This window comes from Zingiber officinale, chromosome 9A (genome assembly GCF_018446385.1).
Source record: "Zingiber officinale cultivar Zhangliang chromosome 9A, Zo_v1.1, whole genome shotgun sequence".
In the NCBI taxonomy this organism is placed as follows: Eukaryota; Viridiplantae; Streptophyta; class Magnoliopsida; order Zingiberales; family Zingiberaceae; genus Zingiber; species Zingiber officinale.
In genome coordinates this window covers 9,697,844-9,718,879 of record NC_056002.1, presented here as the reverse complement: position 1 = coordinate 9,718,879, position 21,036 = coordinate 9,697,844, and the positions used below count along the sequence as shown (strand labels likewise).

The 21,036-nt window shown below is 37.5% G+C and overlaps 3 protein-coding genes across 8 annotated transcripts; all 3 read left to right on the top strand.

Annotated features, from left to right (window-relative positions):
• The first annotated feature begins 4,102 nt into the window (after window positions 1-4,102).
• LOC122020186 (histone-lysine N-methyltransferase ASHH1-like) lies at window positions 4,103-12,125 on the top strand. Of its 5 annotated transcripts, none has more exons than XM_042577991.1 (12): window positions 4,103-4,528; window positions 4,639-4,720; window positions 5,812-5,849; window positions 6,721-6,785; window positions 6,998-7,154; window positions 7,928-8,017; window positions 8,228-8,312; window positions 8,387-8,480; window positions 8,779-8,977; window positions 9,451-9,485; window positions 10,238-10,712; window positions 11,740-12,125. In XM_042577991.1, the coding sequence occupies exons 2-12, from the start codon at window positions 4,714-4,716 to the stop codon at window positions 12,004-12,006; spliced, it is 1,512 nt and encodes a 503-aa protein (XP_042433925.1). In that variant the 5' UTR covers window positions 4,103-4,528; window positions 4,639-4,713; the 3' UTR covers window positions 12,007-12,125. The 5 variants fall into 5 exon arrangements, with proteins under 5 accessions (XP_042433925.1, XP_042433926.1, XP_042433927.1 ...); XM_042577992.1 differs by having other exon boundaries at window positions 4,105-4,528; window positions 7,931-8,017; XM_042577993.1 differs by lacking the exons at window positions 4,103-4,528; window positions 4,639-4,720 and adding exons at window positions 4,763-5,091; window positions 10,977-11,085 and having other exon boundaries at window positions 11,740-11,908.
• A 4,561-nt stretch (window positions 12,126-16,686) lies between these two features.
• On the top strand, window positions 16,687-18,420 carry LOC122020188 (ammonium transporter 3 member 3-like). Its single transcript, XM_042577995.1, has 3 exons — window positions 16,687-17,340; window positions 17,434-17,719; window positions 17,809-18,420. Exons 1-3 carry the CDS (start codon window positions 16,687-16,689, stop codon window positions 18,336-18,338), a joined length of 1,470 nt encoding a protein of 489 aa, XP_042433929.1. The 3' UTR covers window positions 18,339-18,420.
• A 144-nt stretch (window positions 18,421-18,564) lies between these two features.
• On the top strand, window positions 18,565-21,036 carry LOC122020189 (zinc finger protein STOP1 homolog). Of its 2 annotated transcripts, none has more exons than XM_042577996.1 (2): window positions 18,565-18,789; window positions 19,364-21,036. In XM_042577996.1, exon 2 carries the CDS (start codon window positions 19,380-19,382, stop codon window positions 20,748-20,750), a length of 1,371 nt encoding a protein of 456 aa, XP_042433930.1. In that variant the 5' UTR covers window positions 18,565-18,789; window positions 19,364-19,379; the 3' UTR covers window positions 20,751-21,036. The 2 variants fall into 2 exon arrangements, with proteins under 2 accessions (XP_042433930.1, XP_042433931.1); XM_042577997.1 differs by having other exon boundaries at window positions 18,565-18,875.

The window sequence follows — 21,036 nt, the reverse complement described above, 5'->3', positions numbered from 1 at the left end:
AAATACGGTGCCCCAGAAAAAAATAAATAAGAGCCCTTATGAGTTGTGAAATGAAAGACAACCACCCTACAAATATTTAGGAATGTGGGGTGTCTTGCCAAAGTTTTGGTGTCTGATCCAAAAATGATTAAAATAGGACCAAAAACTATTAAATCTACTTGTTAGCATTGGAGAGCTTGGCTTTGATTCTATCAATTGCAAATCAACATCTACGATGCAAGCGAACAAGCACAATGAGCTATTCCCCCCCCCCCCCCCCCTCAAAAAAAAAAAAAAAACAGTGACCCAACACTTCTTGCCTACTTGATAATAACTATCTTATAATTTGAACTGCCTGGGATAGTAGGAATGCTCCATATGTTGTCAAGTATACAAGTTTGTATATGGTCAAGCTTTTTTCTTTTTGTAAAATGGAATTGTTCCTCGTATCTAGTAAACTGTTAGAGTTCCTGATTGCTAAACCTCATGGTTTTCATGGCAAAAGTTTTTACTTTCTTTTGTCTATCCATACTTGCAAAAGTAATGAGGCTAATGTAAAAGTCTAGAAAGTGTATCTGAAGGGGAATTATCACTTCCCTTAATATGTTCCCATTGAATCTTCAATCCTTTGTTGATAAGTGTGTCTATAAATTTTAACCATCTTTTGATACTAATCCCTTCTCTTAAACCTTTCGTTTGTTGGTCATATTTTACTATAGTTTCACAATCAGCTTTAATTGTAATTCCTTACTCATTGTAGATAAATAATTTAAATGCTTCTAGACAATAAATGACGGCTAATATTTCATAGTTTAAGGAAGTTAACTACCCTTTTTCTTGATATTTGCCAGAGGCATATCTGTATAAAGTTTTAGTATTTTTAGTGTCATATTTGGAAGTTTTTCTAAATAAAATACCTCCCCATCCGATTTCACAACCATCAATTTCAATAACCAAGTAATCAGAATCTAATGGGAGGGTTAGTAATGAGATTATTTTTACTAACTATTTAATTTGTTGTACAAGTGCTATATCCTATTGATTGAAATATTTTTGTCTTGTTAAAGATGTTTTATTGTATAAGGGACCACTAATTTTACCTATATATTTTAAGTAAGGTCTTGCATAATTTAGAAGACCTACAAATGCTCTCAGAGTCTTAGTATCTTCCATTTTATCTAGAAAATTGAGAATTTTAGCTAAAATATGAGGTTAAAGTGCTATTTGTCCTTGACCTATTTCAGTCCCTAGAAAATCAATATGGGTAGTTGCTAGTTTCATTTTTTTAGAGACTATAAGACCATGTTTTTCAAATAGGTTAAAAATGATATGAAGATGAGCATAATGTTCCTACTTTGTTTTGGAGAAAACTAAGACATCATCAATGTAAACACAGGTGAACCTGGAAACATGTCTAAAAATATCATCCATTTTTCATTGAAAATTTTGGGGAGAAACTTTAAGACCAAAGGGCATAACAAGCCACTCAAAATGTTCTTCTAGACAAGGAAAAACTGTCCATTCAATAGATTTAGGGCGCATTTTAACTTGCCAAAATCCTGATTTCATGTCAAACTTAAAGTACCATTTAGAGTTTTGAATTTTATTTAAAAGTTGGTCCTTGTCAGGGATTTTATAACCGTCTTCGTGACAGTTATCATTAAGTCTTTTGTAATTAAATATCATCCTTGACTGGCCACGTTTCTGTTCTGCTCCTTTATTAACTATAAAGTAGGACTTCTATGTCTAGATGTTGATCTCTGGATGACTCCTAAAGTTAGTAGTTGGTTTCTATGCATCTTACATTCGTCAACTTTCCAAGTTCTATATCGTAAATCTTGAGCTTTAATTGTGAGATCTGGGTTAATTATTGATAGTTTGCAATAGACTTTGTCTTTGTCCCAATATTTAGTAGGATTTTCTCCAATAATTCTAGTTTTTCTAATCTCAAAGTGAGAGAGTCTAGATCAAGTTGATGGGAATTTATTATTTGAAGTAACTATTGTGGAAGTAGGGGATCAGACGGGATAGTCCAAGTGTCATCAAAAAGCTCTAGTATAGGGCTTGAACAGCCAAGTAACTCTAGTTCTTCTTGATCCTGATATTCAGAAAGAGCTATAGCACAGGTTTGGCTATTAGGCTCTCTTGACTGTTTGTAGGCATGTTTAGTATAACATTGACAAGAAGTATTATCATCAGGGGATAATATTTCTAAGACTGGTTTGTTAGTTAAAGGATAAACAATAGATGGATAATCTGATACTATGAGTGATATTATGGATGTGGAAAAGAAAAGAGCATAACTTTTGTTAGAAGGAAAGCTCTGTCAGGTGCCAAAAGAAAATTTAGTCCAAATATTAAGTGAATATTCGGATGTAATAAGGGTTTCATCCAAAGTTTAGAGAGTGGAAGGGGTGTGCTATATTGGTCACAATTATCGTAAAACCTTAAATGTATATTAGTAACAAATTGTGTACAAGCTGACTGTTGGTCATCAAGCTGAGTACTGATTAATGGTTGTGAAGCTGTTTTTATAGGAGTCTTTGGTAATATTGAAAGAAGAGTAGTTTCATCTATGGTAGAGTTAGTAGCCCCACTATTTAAAAAGGCATGTAATGTAAATTCATGCCCATGGATGTTTACAAGACATTTGACTCTAATATCTAGAGTTTTTCTTGTATTACAAATACTAGAGGCTTTGATAAAAACTAAATCAGTATCTAATTGGTGGTGTATTGGAGAGTTGCAAGCCTTTACCTATACCAAAGACTTGTGTATCAGGTGAAGTAAGGAGGTTGTTTATTTTTTTATCCATGCAATCAAGTTCTATTTCTAGTTGATTTATACAGGTTTCTAATCAGAGACCTTTGTTTTGAGTAAAAAGTTTCTAGTACTGCCCTTAAATGGCTGACTTGTAAGTATTGAAATGAAAAATAATTGCTATAGACATAGGTTACAGGCTTGTTTTCTATAGATCTTACATGTACCTCTTTTGTCTAAAGATGGATAATAAGTAAAAAAACATGGAATGTTATCAGTTCCAGTTTTTAGTATCCAATCATGTAGACAATTAATTTCTTTGATAGGTTTAGCACTAAGTTGTCTTAGCATTAAATTTGTATTATTTGGGAACTCTTCCCATAATTCTTCTAGATTATCTAAGGACAAATAATCTTGTGTTTCAAGGTTATGAGGGTAAGAAGGATATAAGAAAGAATTCACGAGGTTGTAATCAGAAGAAGACACGCGGTACTTCTTCCACATCATCTACAGAAATAATAGAGTATATTGAAGATATATCAAAGACATCTGATTGTACTTCTACTAAGTCAAGATTGATACAGATGACTAGTTTATTTTAATATAAGGGGTTAATATTAAAATAAATATGAATGTTAATTAAACAGGAGATGCTAGTATAATACATGTACTATTTATAATTATATGTTAAAAAGATCGTTAGCTTTCACTATGTTTTTTTAATTTTTTTTACTACAATTAGCGTTCAATGTAAATTGGAAATTATTTGGCCATTGATAGGAGAGAGGGTGTTAATAATTATCCTCCGTTAGAGGTGTAATAGAGCCGAGCTGAACCAAACTTTTAAATATTTGAGTTTGACTCGCTTTATTTAATAAATATATTTATGGCTCATGAGTTTTTATCGAGCCTAAACGAGCTTTATAAATATAAATTATAAATTTAAATATTTATTAAAAATTAAATTATATATTTATAAAAAATTATAATATTTCTATTATAATTTATAATTTTACTTAACAAATAAATTTAATATATTTATCGTAGACGACAAAATCTATAAATTTAATATCAAAATTATTATTTTTTATTTAAAAGTTATTAATAAACTTACTAATGAATATATTCACAAGCTAACGAGTTGAGTATTGTAAAGCTTGAGTTTGATTTATTTATTTTAACAAGACTTATTAAACGATCTCAAATAAATATTTATTAAATCGATATTCGAATAGTTCACAAGTAACTTGATTCATTTACGCCCCTATCCTTCCTTAATTGTTAGGATTTCTTGTTATAAATTCTCATTAATTAAAGATAAATGCACTTTCTTAGAAATTGCCCTATTTTTCTTTTTCTGTTTTTTCTTTTGGAAAAAAATTTCCCTACGTCCCATTGAGTCGCCCTCTCCCGGCCACGCTCGGCGCTCTCCACGGCTCCAGCCCCCCTATTCTCGCTCTCCACAGCCGTCTCTGCCATCTCCAACGTAGATCGATCAGAATCGGCAGGATCAACTCGTCGCCACGCATTTTCCCCGATCTATGCAACCGTCTTCTTGATCTCCACCATTCAATTCGACCATATGCATTCTCAGTGAGCTCTGAGCTCGCAGAGTTTGGGGGCAGTTGTGACTTGGTTGGGCGCCACTGATTGCCCACGCGATTGAAGATTTATCCTGCAGCCTCAACGCGATCGCATCTCAAGTTCCTCTCACATCCAATAGATCCCGGGCAAGCTCCAGCAGACCATAAGTCCATTCGTGGCGTACCCATTTACCACAAGGCCCTAGGAAATCACTTTTTTTTTATTATTATTATTTTTAAATTTGTTTATCTTCCATACCATCACATTGGCAGGAGTTTCATGATCCTAAACCCTAAACCCTTTTACCCTCAACAGGCTGTCTAGCAGCATCCAAATTGGCGCTCAGACGCAAGCCAAAGACCAAGTCGTTACAAGGAACGAGGTCCGGAGATGGAAGGTTTTCTATTTCTGTTTTCTTACTTCCTACTCAATCAGTAAACTAGTTGCCTTTGTTTTCCTTGGTTTTTGTACCTATTTGGTTGATCATCATTTATCTTACTTATGTCATGCAAATGTGGTGTTCCCATCCACTCATCTGCGAAATTTTAACTTGCAATTATCTATTTCTCAGCCGATTTAAACATCTTTTGATAAGATGACTCCGGTTGTTTGTATGTTTAGCTAAATCCTTATTTGTCCTTTGGTATTATCATCTGTTTCTTCTTTACTCCAAGCTACTATGATCTTTTTCTAATGATAGATGAAGGATTTTCTACCAATAAGAGAAGGTTATCATTTGTTTTCTGGGTTATCGTATCATGTGTTTAGGTAGGCTGTTTGCCTCTTCCCTTCTTTTCTAGCTGGTGCAACCTTTTTTTTTATATTATGATTACTTGTTTTTCATTCTTTGCATATCATTGTATTTCTGACTAATGTCAAGTACAAGATTACTATTTTAAGACATTGTTGTTTAGGTAGAGTAAGATAATGAAATATTTCAAATCTTTCCATTGACTTAGACTTGGAGCTCATTGTGGAAGCACCTGAAGATAATTAGAAATGGATAAAATTGAGGGATAATGAAATGAATACACAAGGACTATCTTTCGTAGAACAGCAATTAAATTGGTTTTAGCAAACTAATCGGACTCTTCTATTTCTTAGGTGAAACCTTCCTATCCTAATGTAGAAATCATATGATTATTTTCCTTTGGAACTTAGCAATTTTTGTCTGTTACAAATTAGGTGCAACTATGCAATAAAAAAGAGAGTAATCCAGTGCAAGTGTAATAAAGATAGATCTGAAAGATTGTTTTCTACGTGTTGATACTTATTCAAAAAAAAAAAAAGATATGTGGATTTCAAACTTATGGATTATTTTTTTGGCAGCAGGTGTATCATTTTCTGCAAATGAGAAATTACAAGCTTTAAAATTGTGGCGTCATGAAAAAAAGATCCACACTTTTGATGTATCCATTTTTTAATTTTGTTATCCTATGTATTTGCATCTGGCCATGGAACTCACATGATCTTTTTTGCTTGTTTAAGGTTTGGAGGAACAAAAAGATACTAGTGTGAACAATGAGGTATTATTAATTCTTACTAATTTTTTTTCTTCCTCGGACTCATCTTTGTCACATGGAACAGTATTAGAACTACTCTAGCGACTATGAGTCTAGTTGGGGACTGGGGTTGACTTTTAATCCACATAATGCATCAACCACTATTTTCTTTCCCCTAAAGGCTTTATTTTCTTCGTATACTTTTGTTGGCCTTTTCTCTTCTTTGTATTTGGGAAAACAAACTAATGATAAATATTTCTATGCAAATCAATTTGTTAATCTTTATCGTATAATGTGTTTTTGATTATCTTTATAACTCAGAGCAAACTAGCTATACTCAATTAGCTGAATGGATGATTTTTTTCTGGTAAACTCTTAGTAATGACTGTTTTATTATCTATATTCTTTGCGTAATTTAATTTGAAAGATAGATCTCGAAAAACATAAAGATTTAACATAATTTCTATGTTAAGTTCTGAAATCTGATATAATTTATCAGAGTATGCATTTGGACACCAGTTAATTGGTTTTGTGTTGACTAAACAACCTATTATGGTTGTTCTCGATGGTGACCTTAGCTGGAACTCCTGAGATTGTCCATGCCCGATTTGGTGCTTATCCTGCCTTGGATACCCTCTTTAGAATGCTTTCTGTTTCTAATTCAAAATTCTGCGTGTCCCCTTTGCCATCCGAAGAAACTAAATCTCATTCTCTTGCTAGGAAACTAGCAGCTACCTTTTGCTTTATAGTTTGTCAGTATGAATTTTCTAATATTGACCTTTTCAGTTGTCAATTAGTAAAATAACCACTCAATACACTAATAATCCAAAATATCCTTTTTTTACATTTCTGGATATATGATCATAATGCTTATTTACAACTTTGTACTTTGTAGGGCCAACAAGGTGAAGCCCCACCTCCTTATAAACTTATTGAAAGGAATGAATTCTTGCACAGGAAGTATGTACCATTCATTAAGGATTTTTTTTTCTAACTAATTTCTTTTGCAATATAATTCATAGTACATGTAACTCATACAACTGAACCAACTTTCTAATATACATTAGAAAAATATATGGATTAGTATTACAGTTTTGCATGTATCATTTGTACCATAAGTGTTTCTCTCTTTCTTTTATCCATTTAACCATTTTTTGGTTTTCTTTTCTCAGACATAAGAAACAGAAAGAGGAAGATATAGCTATTTGTGAATGTCAATATGATTCCAATAATCCAGACAGTGCATGTGGTGACAGATGCTTGAATGTGTTCACTAGCACTGAATGCACACCTGGTTATTGTCCTTGTGGCAGTCACTGTAAAAATCAGGTTGGTGGTTCCTTTTAATATACTTGTGAAAGGATGCATGCACCTGTTCACAAATAGGGTGGATATTATATTATAGTGCAAGAGATGATTGCACACTTGTTGCTAGAACATTTTCTTCTATATCCAAGGCCTAGTACAGCATAGCAAAAATATCTATGTTTCTATTACATGTATTGGAATGCCAGATAACTTATGTTAGATATCTGTTTCTCAAACTTTGAAATGTTTACTTTTCGCATATGGCAAAGATGCAGCATCAGGGGTATTTTTTATAATCAATTTTGATATTTTGAACATATTTGTCATTCATTTCTAGCCATCTTTGCAATTTTTTTTCCTGACTCAGTATTACCATTTAGTGTGTAACTGGAAATTCATCTAAGAGTAGAAAATATCATGCTGAATTCAAAACATTTCCAGGTTTCATCTACATTTTTTGGTTTTACTAGATAGAAATACATTAGGTTTATGATGGTAATATGTGTTAATATAATTAGGAAATAAATATATAAATCTGTCTCTTTCCTACCAACTAGAGCTTTTGGTATAAGTAATTAACCTATCAACTTTAACAATTTTATCATGTTGGCGTAATTTGTGTATTCTTCTCTTGCAAAGTAAATTGCTTTGGTTTTTGTTGCCTTGTGTTTGATGAATGATAAAAACATGAAAAGATTGTTGGTGTGTGTTATATGCATTGTTACACTTGGAAGACTCTTCATGTACTACTCTACCTCTTTTATTGGTTTTTTACTTTTTGTTCATCTATATAGCAGAGATTTCAAAAGTGTGAATATGCTGCATCAAGGTTATTCAAAACTGAAGGTCGAGGATGGGGTCTATTATCTGGTGAGAATATCAAGGTAATTAGAAGTCTAACTTTTATGAGCATTAAACATTAATGATTTCCTTCTTTCCCCTTCATTATGGTTCTATGGGGATGTGAAACAACTCCTTTTTTTGTATTTTATTCTTGCATGTAAGAAACTGTTCGTGCTGCATTTCATATGTCTGATTAGTTATTTGTTTCTTTTTTGTCAACCTATGGCTACTTCTACCTGTGTGGAAATTAGGCTGGACAGTTTGTTATTGAGTACTGTGGGGAAGTAATATCATGGAAGGAAGCCAAGCAACGATCTCAAGCCTATGAATCTGCAGGTATTTAAAAAAAATTGTGAAATATTGTGGTGCCTGTATTATCTATTCACAGAATTTCTTTTTTCCTTCATCAGGATTGAAAGATGCATATATTATTTATCTCAACGCAGATGAGTCAATTGATGCCACTCACAAAGGAAGCTTAGCAAGGTTCATCAACCATTCTTGGTAAGAATCTATGAACGGGATTTATGTGATGGAAGTGACTCCTTACATGTTCTTCTTTGCATTGTGTCTTCACGGTGGACACTTGCCTTATGATAGGGCTACTCCATTATTCCCTGGCAGTAGTGTTTAATTCACATGGCTAGCCTCTTTATTTTGTTGATATACGATTAGTACCAGCAGGAGAATCATGCATGGTTCCAATTTTGTGCCATCTCTTTTCCATTAATTTCCATGTATTTTTTATGGACAAAAGTAGGGTGTTAGACACTGTTTGACTCTAATATTTGAATGCTTGTAGTCAACCAAATTGTGAAACAAGAAAATGGAACGTGTTGGGAGAAGTGAGAGTTGGGATTTTTGCCATGCAAGATATTCCTGCTGGAACAGAGTTGGCTTATGACTATAATTTTGAATGGTATGGTGGTGCCATAGTCCGCTGTCTTTGTGGTGCATCCTGCTGTTCTGAATTTCTTGGAGCTAAATCCCGTGGTTTTCAGGTGAAATATGATTCTCAAACACCACTTGTTTGCTTTTAGAGGTTAACTTTATTTGAACACCTCAAGTATTTGATCCCTAATAATGGTTCCCTTGAATTTACTTTGGGAAAAAAATACTGAAGGCAGACAAGTAAATCTTTTATGCTATAATTGAGGTGCTAAATCATTACTATTCAGAATTCAGATGCAATTTACAGAAAACTTACAGGCTCTAGAGCATCCTCTGTATTTTTTATTTTCCAAGATTGGCATGTCCTATTCATTAATTTATTTTAGCAAATTCTTGTTTCTCACTGAGGTATAGTTCACTTTGATAAGTTAGTTTTTGTTTCTCTCAATTAGATTGATTCTTGTATCCTCACTGTCCTGTGGCTTGATTGATGTTATTTTCAAGACTGTATTTGCTTTCATCTTTTTGACAAATGAATTCTTTGATCACTTTGCTTGTTATCTTATCCATGATCATCTTGTAGGAGGCCACCTATCTCTGGGATGATAACGATGACAGGTAAACTTGCTTCTCTACCATGGTTAGAATGTTCAGTTTTCCCTCTCACTTCATGGGTTATTGATGCAAAATAACCTAGCATTTGATGGTAGCTTACTAGATTGGTATGTTTTATTTTCATCTTGGTAATGTTCAGCTATTCATCACATGCTAAGCTAGTTGTGGTAATTAAACATCACTCTTGTGCACTAGTATTTCAGTGCAATTTTGATGGTGTTATGCCGATGTTCTAGAATATTGGCTTGATTATGTGCATGCGAATACCATGCATATCATTCTACTGCACTAATAATACTATATGTTTAGTTTTCCTAGTTATAACGGTATAAACTTAATTCTTAATGGCTTATAAACCTAATATGTCTTCACGGCTTCTTGTGGTGTTGTATGCTGGAAACTTAAATCTTCCATTATTTCATGTGAAATAAGGCAGCTTATGTCATTAAACTAATTGGATGCGATTCACTTTGGTCCTGGGGCAATAACTATGTACATTTTTTTAGTTGATGCATTTTACCAATTAAAACATTAGTATTAGTCATTGCAGTTGGATAAAGCTGTAGATTAAAATGTAAAAAAAGTGAAGATAAACAAAGATATGGTTCTCTACTTGTAACTCCAATTATTTAGGATTACAGTTATGACTAGTTGCATTGCTTACAGCCTTCTGTAGTTACCTTTCTGTTCATGTAAATTTCTCCACGTTTGTGGATAGTTGCTTACTTGACATACATGGTTTGTTGTGATGGAAGATACTCAGTCGAGAATGTTCCTTTGTATGATTCTGATGATGATGAGCCAACATCGAAGTCTCATAACGCAATTATCCCATATATTCCAATTGCTGAAAGGGATAATGAAGAATTACTGAGAAATACGGATGATTTTGATTCTCCAATATTTTCTCAATCAATGCCGATTGTGGTGGAACCAATCAATTTTGCCCCTATGGAAATTGATGAAGCAAAATATGATACAACAGAGGAAGATACCATATACTTGGAGAGCACTCAGCAAAATTCTGCTAAAAAAAGTGCAATGATTTCACGCATTCGGAGTAACCATGCTTGCCGCAATTATCACACAGAGTCAAGTCCATTGTCAAAAAGCTCATCACGAAATGCTGGTGGTAAATCTAAAATTGGAATGCGAAAACAAATTGATGTGAAACTAATTTGTGAGCGCTTAGCAATCTCTGAAGCACGTGAAGAAATTCTTGCTTGTGAGGTAAGAATAATTCCTAAATAAATTCCTTTGGTGGAGAGATTGTCTTAGTTGAATTTCGCAAAAACCTTAGGTATTATTTTTCATTTGAATGGTTTAAATATTAACATTACAGTTTAAAGTTCAGCAGTCAAGTGAACCGGTTGAAAAAAATTGCTAATACTTTTAAAGACAGTTGTCTTTGTTCCTTTTGTAGTTTTTTATAGTTATAATAAATGTCCTTTGATATATTTTAGATTAATTGTAGAAGTATTTTTCCTCTGGTAGTTCTTCATCTTGACCGATCACGTTAATCCTCTTCTGTTGCACAAGACTTGTTTGTCTTCTCTTCTTCTTCTACTGTTGCTGCTGCTGTAAGGGCTCTTCAGAGGAACAGGTATGGGATTGGCACCATCCACTTGCACCAGCATGTATCGGCACATCTAGTTCTGGCTGGGGACAGAGTCCTTGGCTTTGAATGAGACTTTAAATTTTGTTCTGCAACATTTTGCCTGTTATAACCTTGTGGTAAAGTGGATAATTTTCCACTGAAGGTGCTTAAATACAACTAATTAGCTCACTGCAGATGCTCTTCTGCCCAGGGCTCATCTATTATTTGCTTGATGGGTCCTTTGGTACTTCTGGCAATCCTTCCCATCCAATCTTTGGGTTGGTCTCCAATGTGTATGAATTTTCTTTGCTTTTCAAAAGGCAGGTCGCTGAATGCAAGGACTTGGATCATTTTGGAAGACACTATCTGACACCAATATGATTGGTTCCGCCATTCATAGTTAACAATGCAATGGTTCAAGTGGTTCATGTCAATTTTTACAGACATCTGTTTCTTATGAGCTAAATAGCTAGTTCCTTGCTAACCCTGTTATTTGGCGTTTGGCGGCTGATAAAAATTCTACTGCTTGGTCTATTTCACAAAAACATACAATCTGTTGAAGTAAAGATATTTAATTAACGAATTAAAAGTTCTAATAATTGGTTGGTTCTTACTTTTTCAAGGAACATGAGTTATGAAGTTTTTGATCTCTTTATGCAGGAAACAAAGAAGCAGGCTACAGCGCGACTGGATTCTCTTTATGATAAGATAAGACCAGCTATTGAGGAGCATGAGAGGGACAACCAAGATAGTGTTTCTACCAGTGTTGCTGAGAAATGGATTGAAGCCAGCTGTTGCAAACTAAAAGCGGAATTTGACTTTCACTATGCTATTTGCAAAAACATTGTGATCACACCTCGAGTGTGTGATGCCCCTCAAGTAGATAATACAGTAGATGAGGTTATCTTACTGGAGAATGGTCACTAAAACTATTTACATAGTGGCTCAGATTACATTGTTAGCATGGCAAAAGATTATTACTGATCCTTAACTCTGCATTTTGCTGTAGCTTCATATCCTCACTTTCTTCAACTACCTTTCTGTTATACCTTGTTTGTGCTGTATTCAATCAATCTGAAAAGCTTGAGAAATATGAAGGAATTGATACTTTTGAGGTCCCAATGGAAATTGTTGGATGGTTATGATTGGCAGACCTTCAAGAAAAGGTCTTTTGTTGGTATGATCTTGTCTTTTCATTCAAACAAATTGGTCAGTTGTTTGGTCCCTGGTAGTATTCGCTAAATGCAGTTTAGAACATGATAAAAACCAAGTTGATGATGGCGTAGGAGTTTGCCAAAAGTTGCAACATTTATGTTTGTGATGCTCATGCCTCATATCAAGGTTCCCATCTTGTGCAGAAAGACATGAGTCTATTTTTTAGTCTGTACATTGTAAATGTGGCTGATGATTCACTTTGGTGCTGGACCGATTTCTATAATATTCTATTTATCTTATTTGCATCCTTTTGATGACCCAGTAATTACTGGGAATGCTGTGATTCCGTAGGTTAGAGTGAGCTCGTTAGAGAGATATTTCTCTACAGAGTCATCGGAGCAAGCAAAGCAGTTTCCAGTCTTTAGTTTGTCAACATGGTTAGGTTTATTACTCAGCAAACGAGGACTTTTTATTGTTAGACAATTTGTGCTTATTGTACTCGTTTGGTTATTGTAAGCGAATTGTTTCTCAAGGTTTTTCATATTCTTAGCTTGTCTGAATAATGTAAGTGAATTGTTTCAAGGTTTCCTTTTGAGCTTGAGGGTCTGTTTCAACCCTGAAGTACATTTGGATATGAATACACAAATCAGGACTTAGACAAACAGACTAGGGGTTCTTCATCTTGCTTGCTTTTTTTGTTTTTTGTTTTTTCTTTTCTCAAAATTAGGTCAATTAAACGTTTGTAAACAAGCCTAGTGTTTAATTTGATAAGAACTTATTTATATTTGTTCAATACACACGGAATAATTAAATTAACAAATTTGAATAGTTTGTTAAATTAAACAAGCAAACTTGGGCATAGTATTCAACTTCTTAGTGTTCGTAAATATATTCGTGAATAATGTTTGTGAAGTATGTATCAGTAAAATTCTTATCAACTGTTAGTGTAAGGAGCATCAAAATTAAATGTATATTTTGATGCTATCAAAGGTTCAAAGTTAAGTCCTGTTACGATATAATATTTACTAAGTGTGCAGACTGAAGGAATTGATAAGTCTAGAGAACTAAACATCAAGTAGGAAGCCTAGTTAGGTCATGCAGATTAGATAACTGGCAGAAAGTCCAGATAGGTCAGAGAGCACTTGATATTTGGCAGAAAGTTCAGTCAGATTAGTAGGATCATATGACTGGCTGAAGTCCAAATGAGTATCTAGCAGGAAGTCCTAGTAGATAAAAAGATCAAATGTCAAGGAGATAAGTCTACAAATAGTAAGTGGAGGTAAAAAATTAGAGAGAGTTATAGTGAGAATGAGTCCAATGGGATTATAGCATTGGTCCAACTTAGATCCAACTTAGAAATCTAAGTTGAAACCAAGACTAGATCCTGGTCTTGGTTAGACATGATCTAATTCACAAACATATAATTGTTTATGCATTTATGCTGACTCTATTTTACAAGTAGTTTTGTTATTGGACTAACATATTTTGTAGGAGCTTGAAATGAAAAGTCAAACTGGAATGAATAGTACTTCAGCCATCTCAGTTGGTTGGAGGTGCTTCAGGTGAACACAGGTGGCTTGGATGAACAGAGATGCCTCGGGTGACTGGAGGCACCTCAGGTGAACAAAGATGCCTCGGATGATTAAAGGCACCTCAGGTGAACAGAGGCATATTGAGTGACTGGAGACGCTTCAGATGAACAAAGGCGCCCTGCGCTGGATAAGCTGCGAGGATATATGTCATCAATTTGGAGGTGCCCAAGGATATTGGAAGCGCCAAGAATTGGATAAACGCCAATATCATTGGATCGGATCAACATGAATGAAGTGAAAAGTCAAGTTGGAATGAACAGTACTTCAGGTGCCTCAATTGGTTGGAGGCACCTCAAGTGAACAAAGACACCTTGGGCGATTGGAAGCATCTCGGGTGAACAAGGGCACCTTGGGTAAATAGAGGTGCCTTGGGTGATTAGAGGTGTCTCGAGTTAACAGAGGTGCCTCGAGTGAATAGAGGCACCTCGGGTGACTGAGGCACCTCAGGTGAACATAGGCGCCCTGCGCGGGATAAGATGTGAGGATAGACGTTGGCACTTCGTAGGTGCCCAGAGATACTGGAGGCGCTTGGAATAAGATAAACGCCAACATCATTGGATCATATCAGCATAAATGGAGTGAAAAGTCAAGCTTGAAGTGAAAAGTCAAGCTGGAATGAATAGTACGCTAAGCGCTTAAGTTGGTTAGAGGTGTCTCAAGTGAACAGAGGCACCTCGGATGAACAGAGACATCTCAGGTGACTAGAGACGTATTAGGTGAATAGAGGTGTCTCGGATGAACAGAGGTGTCTCAAGTTAACAGAGGTGTCTCAGGTGATTTGAGGCGTCTTAGGTGAATAGAGGCACCTCTAGTGAACAGAAGCATCTTGGGTGACTAGAGGTGCCTCTGGTGAACCGAGGCACCCCGTGGTAGATAAGCTACGAGGATAGACGTCAGCACATTGGAGGCACTTGGGGACACTAGAGGCGCCTGAAATAGGATAAATGCCGATGTCATTGGATCGAATCAGCGTGCATGGAGGCGTCCTAGATGAATCGAGGCACCCCCAATTCCTTGTAAAAGAAGTTCACCGAAACAGTGCAGAACATCAATTCTGAAACAAGCTTCAACTCGATTCTACTACGCAATCACCTTGCAACTGCTATGCTGCGACCTTATTGCGCCGAACTCATGATTGAGTAAACTTCTATAGCAAAAACCATACCGACATCAAGCTCCTATTATCGATAAAACAGTTAATTGTTGATTATTATTATACTTGCATAGGAAAGTGTAGTGTGTTACACTTTATTCATCCTTATATTCAACATCTTTGTCCGAAAATACTTCAGAAGAAAATCTTAGTGAATTGCTCGTCTGAAACGTCCCAAGGGGGGTGTCTTGGAGTAGTAGTTGTTAGAGTTGCAAACAAAATAATCGATAGCGTGCTACTCTTTTGTCTTAGTTGGTTTTCTTCCACTGCACACTCGATTTTGATAAGTTTATATATATATGCAAAATACTCATGATTCACCCTCTCTCAAATGATCATACGTCAACATGCTAAATAAAAAAAATTAAAATGAATAAACAAGTTTATATTATCAAGCTCACTAACCAACCAAATAAGTTTAAAATATAAAAATTTGAAATAAAAAAAGCTTGAATTTAGAGTTCAATAACATTTAAACAAACCAAATTTGAACCAAACTAAAACTCGTAAAAAATGAACCAAATCAAGCTTGAGCGATCATTTTAAGAGCTTGGTTCATTTTGGATTCAACTTGACTTGACTTAATTATCTTATCAAACAATCTTAAACATCATAAAACCTAGCTCCGCACACAATCTTAAATATCATAAAACTTGGTTCGGCACGACTAATTTACAATCCTATCTATAATTGATCTCTTTCCTTTGCTATAGCCCGACCTTACATATGTATTGTGGTTGTGTTAGGCATGAAATATTATTATCTATAAAAATTGATAATATAAAAATTTAAAATTTAAAATAAAATTTACCATGAAATTGTTAACAAAATGGCATGAATTTACAATATAAAATTTTTAATTGTAGATGCTACCTAAACGCTACATAATTATTACTATTGTAGCATTACATAAGTTTTACTAGATAATTATTAAGATGTCACTAAACTGTAAAAAATTTAATCTTGTTTTCTTAGGTTCCACCAAATGATATTAAGATCCCATTACAGTTAATCACCCATTTAGGAAATAAAAATTCTTGTATTCTAAATTTATAGCACTTAGTAATCATTCAGTGGTACTTCGGTGGTACTCGTAACACTTGGGGGGAAAAAGCTGTTACACAAAGTTCTAACGGATTCATACTTTGAGATGACAACTTTGGCATTTTTCTTTTCAATAATAATTCAAGGGATACTTGTTTATCTTCCATATTCATTGTCTCCAGTTCATCAATTCATTATTAAAAAAAGAAAAGAAAGACACTACATATAATTCATAACTAATTTTCTTTAGTGAATAATTTAATTAACGCGGTGACACATTGAGTTTTATTTATTCACCATGGTGACGTTTCTTACAAGGGCAAGACAAACAAAACGACTCGTCCAAACATGAGACTTCACAATAAAATAAATTCACTCACATGTGGATGAGATGAAATTGATAAAAATAAATAAATAATAATAAAATATTTATTGTTTAAAATTTGTTTGATTTCTAAAATGTTATTCGCTTACTTCAGCAAGTCTGCATCAAGCTAACTGCTAATTTATTCTACTGGACGATTTGTGATGCTTTGAAAATTGAAAATAAAATTAAAATTAATTTAATTTAATTTGATTTGATGTTGCAGTTACAATAGAGCGAGATACCAAGTCAAACGATCAGAAGAACTGACAGGTGTGCGGATTCAGTGGGCTTTAGCCATGTCGACGTCGTCGGTGCCGGTAGCTTACCAGGGAAACACGTCGGCGGCGGTGAAGGATTGGCTGAACAAGGGGGACAATGCGTGGCAGATGGTGTCGGCGACGCTGGTGGGGCTGCAGAGCGTGCCGGGGCTGGTGATCCTCTACGGCAGCATCGTGAAGAAGAAGTGGGCGGTCAACTCAGCGTTCATGGCGCTGTACGCCTTCGCCGCCGTGTGGATCTGCTGGGTCGTCTGGGCCTACAACATGTCCTTCGGCGACAAGCTCCTGCCTTTCTGGGGGAAGGCCAAGCCGGCGCTCGGCCAGAAGTTGCTCATCGAGCAGGCGGCTTTGCCGGCCACCGCCCATTACTACCACTCCGGCCAGGTCGAGACGCCTATGGCCATGCCGTACTATCCCATGGCCTCCATGGTCTACTTCCAGTGCGTGTTCGCGGGGATCACCGTCGTCATCCTCGCCGGATCCCTCCTCGGGCGGATGAGCATCAAGGCGTGGATGCTCTTCGTCCCCCTGTGGCTCACCTTCTCCTACACCGTCGGCGCCTTCTCCCTCTGGGGCGGCGGCTTCCTCTTCCAGTGGGGCGTCATCGACTACTCCGGCGGATACGTCATCCACTTGTCCTCCGGCATCGCCGGCCTCACCTCTGCATATTGGGTGAGCTAGGGTTTACGTTTTGCCCAAGTAATGTAATGTTCACTAGGGATTTGGGCCCGAACCCTAAAACCACGGAGCCCGTAATTGGTACAGGTCGGGCCGAGATCGGTGGGCGACCGCGAGAGGTTCCCGCCCAACAACGTGCTGCTGGTGTTGGCCGGCGCTGGGCTGCTGTGGCTCGGGTGGACGGGGTTCAACGGCGGCGACCCCTACGCGGCCAACATCGACTCTTCCATGGCGGTGCTCAACACCCATATCTGCGCGTCGATGAGCCTCCTTATCTGGACGACGCTCGACGTGATCTTCTTCAAGAAGCCGTCCGTCATCGGCGCCGTGCAAGGGATGATCACCGGCCTCGTCTGCATCACTCCCGGTGCAGGTACCAACCCTAGACCTAAACCCACCCAAATATGTAATCGTGTCTCGAACCGGCGCAAACCCTAAATCCCCAAATTAACGAACCGGCAGGACTGGTCCAAGGGTGGGCGGCCATGGTGATGGGCATCCTATCCGGCAGCATCCCCTGGTTCACCATGATGGTGCTGCACCGCCGGTGGTCCTTCCTCAGCAACATCGACGACACCCTCGGCGTCTTCCACACCCACGCCGTCGCCGGCCTGCTCGGCGGCGCCACCACCGGCCTCTTCGCGGAGCCCGTCCTCTGCAACCTCTTCCTCCCCGTCACCAACTCCCGCGGCGGCGTCTACGGCGGCGTCGGCGGGGTCCAGCTCCTCAAGCAGCTCGCCGGTGCCGCCTTCATCGTCGCCTGGAACGCCGTCGTCACTTCCCTCATCTGCCTCCTCATTCTCCTCGTCATGCCGCTGCGCATGTCCCACGAGCAGATGCAGATCGGCGACGACGAGGTGCACGGCGAGGAGGCCTACGCGCTCTGGGGCGACGGCGAGAAGTACGACGTGGCCGGGCACTTGCTGAGGTTCTCCGACGACGTGGAGCTGCAGCAGCCCCACGCTGCTACCGGCGTCACACAGAATGTTTAGATTATCTTTTTGGCTTTTTTCCATTTGTTCCCTTATTCCACAAGATTAACCAACCAAAGAAAATGAATATGATTTTGTATAATTTGCAATTTCAAATCGTTCTCCCTCCGATCCTTTTAATATTATTTCCTTAGGCCAATTAAGAAGCGCTGGAACAGTTTACTCATAGAGTTCGTGCAGTACACGTTACTCTGCAGTTTTCTAACAACCCTATTTTAATGCAACTCGCACGACGAAGAGTGGAAGACGACAAAGTAGTAGTCAATTCAGTACGTGGGTTCGTCGACGCAGAGGGAGGGGCGGCGGGCGAGCTGAATGCGGATGCGAAGAGGAGGGCCGGTGCGTTGACTTGGATTTTGCAATCGGAGGAGCTATCGGTTGGTAGCTGCTGCCGCGGAGGCGACGAGTCTCTTCTCCATTTCGTTGCTTCAGCTCGTAGGGATCTGCTTATGTGAGTCCACTTCTCTCTTTTTTGATTCTTTCGTGGTAGTCGGAGAAAGTGGTTGAGATTGGATCTTTCAGAATCCACGAGGAAAGGTTGAAGCTTTTTGAAAAAAATCTGCGTGTTTTTGTTCAGCTGGTTATCATTTTGTTTGTTCATGTGTTGTTTGACTTTTATCTTTTAGATTGTTCATAAGAGGGAAGTGAGGTAGGTGTGATTTCATGTTCTTGTCCTGCAATCTTGATAGAGGAATTGTTTGTTTGGTAGGTACTGAGTGAAACTTATCTTTTAGTACAAGTTAGATCGGAGTAGAGCGTTTTAATGTTTATTATGATCTTTGCTTTTGGTTTTCATACGAGTCTTTTCTTTACTTTTTTACAGTTACTGGCTTAAACTGCTATATTGATTGATGATGGATTAGACCTTCGTCCCCATTGACTTTGCGTTTCTTGAAACTTTGGTAGCTTTATCGTTCTCACAGTGGCCTCCTTCCTGAACATGATTTCTATTGCCAATATGTAATCACAACTTCATTTTTTTTTCCTCATCTGATTCTCACTCTTGGTTTTCAAAATGGCTGAAGGTTGTAAAACGGCTTTATGGATTCTAAACGGAGGCCAATTTTTGAAGCTTCCTCTTCGGGGGGAGATCAATCAAGAAATCTTAATCAGAACCACCAAGTCGACGTGTCCAACTCCATAGATATATGTTTTGATGCTAGAAGTGAGCAGTCCTTGATCAAATTCTCATCAAACTTAGATCACAACTCATCCGATCAGTCTTATCAGACCCCACAATTCAAAATGAATTTGGATCCAAGAGCTATGCTTAACAACCTGGATTTTCTAGAGCAGAAGATCCATCAAATTCGGGACATAGTTCGTTCCACCCTTAACAACAAAGGCAGGATCTCAACCCAATCGAATGAATTTGCTGTGCAGCAGCAGCTCATAAACACAGATCTAACTTCTATCATAATTCAGTTGATCTCTACAGCAGGAACCCTTCTGCTCTCAATGAAAAATGTTCTTGCAAACGGTGGCAGCTCTGTTGGACAAATCCCCAGTATTCCAGATTCTGCCTCTGACTTGGGACTTGTTGGCACTTCGCAACAAAAGCTTGACCTTGTTTCAGAGGGAACTGAGCTTTCTGAATATGAAGAGCTTATCAAAGGTCTGGGTGAATGGGACGATGAGGGAATCAAATCAATGCCCGCAGATGACAATGATGTGAAGGATAGTGGAGATGGGGTAAGTGGAGAAAACCTTCCTCCTGGATCATATGAGGTTTTGCAACTCGAAAAGGAGGAGATATTAGCACCACACACACACTTCTGCACAATCTGCGGGAAGGGGTTCAAAAGAGATGCTAACCTAAGGATGCATATGAGAGGCCATGGAGACGAGTACAAGAGTCCATCTGCCCTCTCCAAACCACAGAAAGAAGCAAGTTCTGAACCTGTGCTTCTAAAGAGATATTCATGTCCTTTTGTTGGTTGCAAGAGAAACCGTGAGCACAAGAATTTCCTGCCTCTGAAGACAATTTTGTGTGTGAAGAACCACTACAAGAGAAGCCATTGTGACAAGAGCTACATCTGCAGGAAGTGCAACAACAAAAAGTTTTCAGTGATGGCAGATTTGAAAACTCATGAGAAACACTGTGGTAGCGACAAATGGCTTTGTTCTTGTGGAACTACATTCTCGAGGAAAGACAAGTTGTTTGGGCACATTGCACTATTCCAGGGTCACACACCAGCACTGCCCATGGATGAAATTAAAGGTCAGGGAACCTCAGATCAAGGGCATAGCTGCGAAGTAACTACCAAAATGGAGGAAACAAATGATCTCTTCTCTGACAATGCAATTGGAGTTACTAATGTTCCAGACTTCGGAAGTGCTGAAGATGATTATGGCTTTTTCTCTATGAACATAGACTCCTTCAACTTTGGTGGAATTGATGGTTTTCAGTAACCTACAATTCATTGGATGCATCTGATAGTTCATTTCCTGTTCATGGTGCTGGACCTTGGTCAGTCAGTCTCAGAATTAAATGATCGAGTTATTGTCATAGACACAGTACAAAATTAGTTCGCCACCTTCATGGATTCTCTATGCTGATACCATTTCCATGTTCCTTATATGAGTTCCTTTGTTCTATATATTCCATAGCTTGTTCATTGTTTTTCTACTTTGTGTCATGTGTATTACAAGTAATTCATTTTATCAGAATGTTATAATACTTCCTTTCTTGAATCAA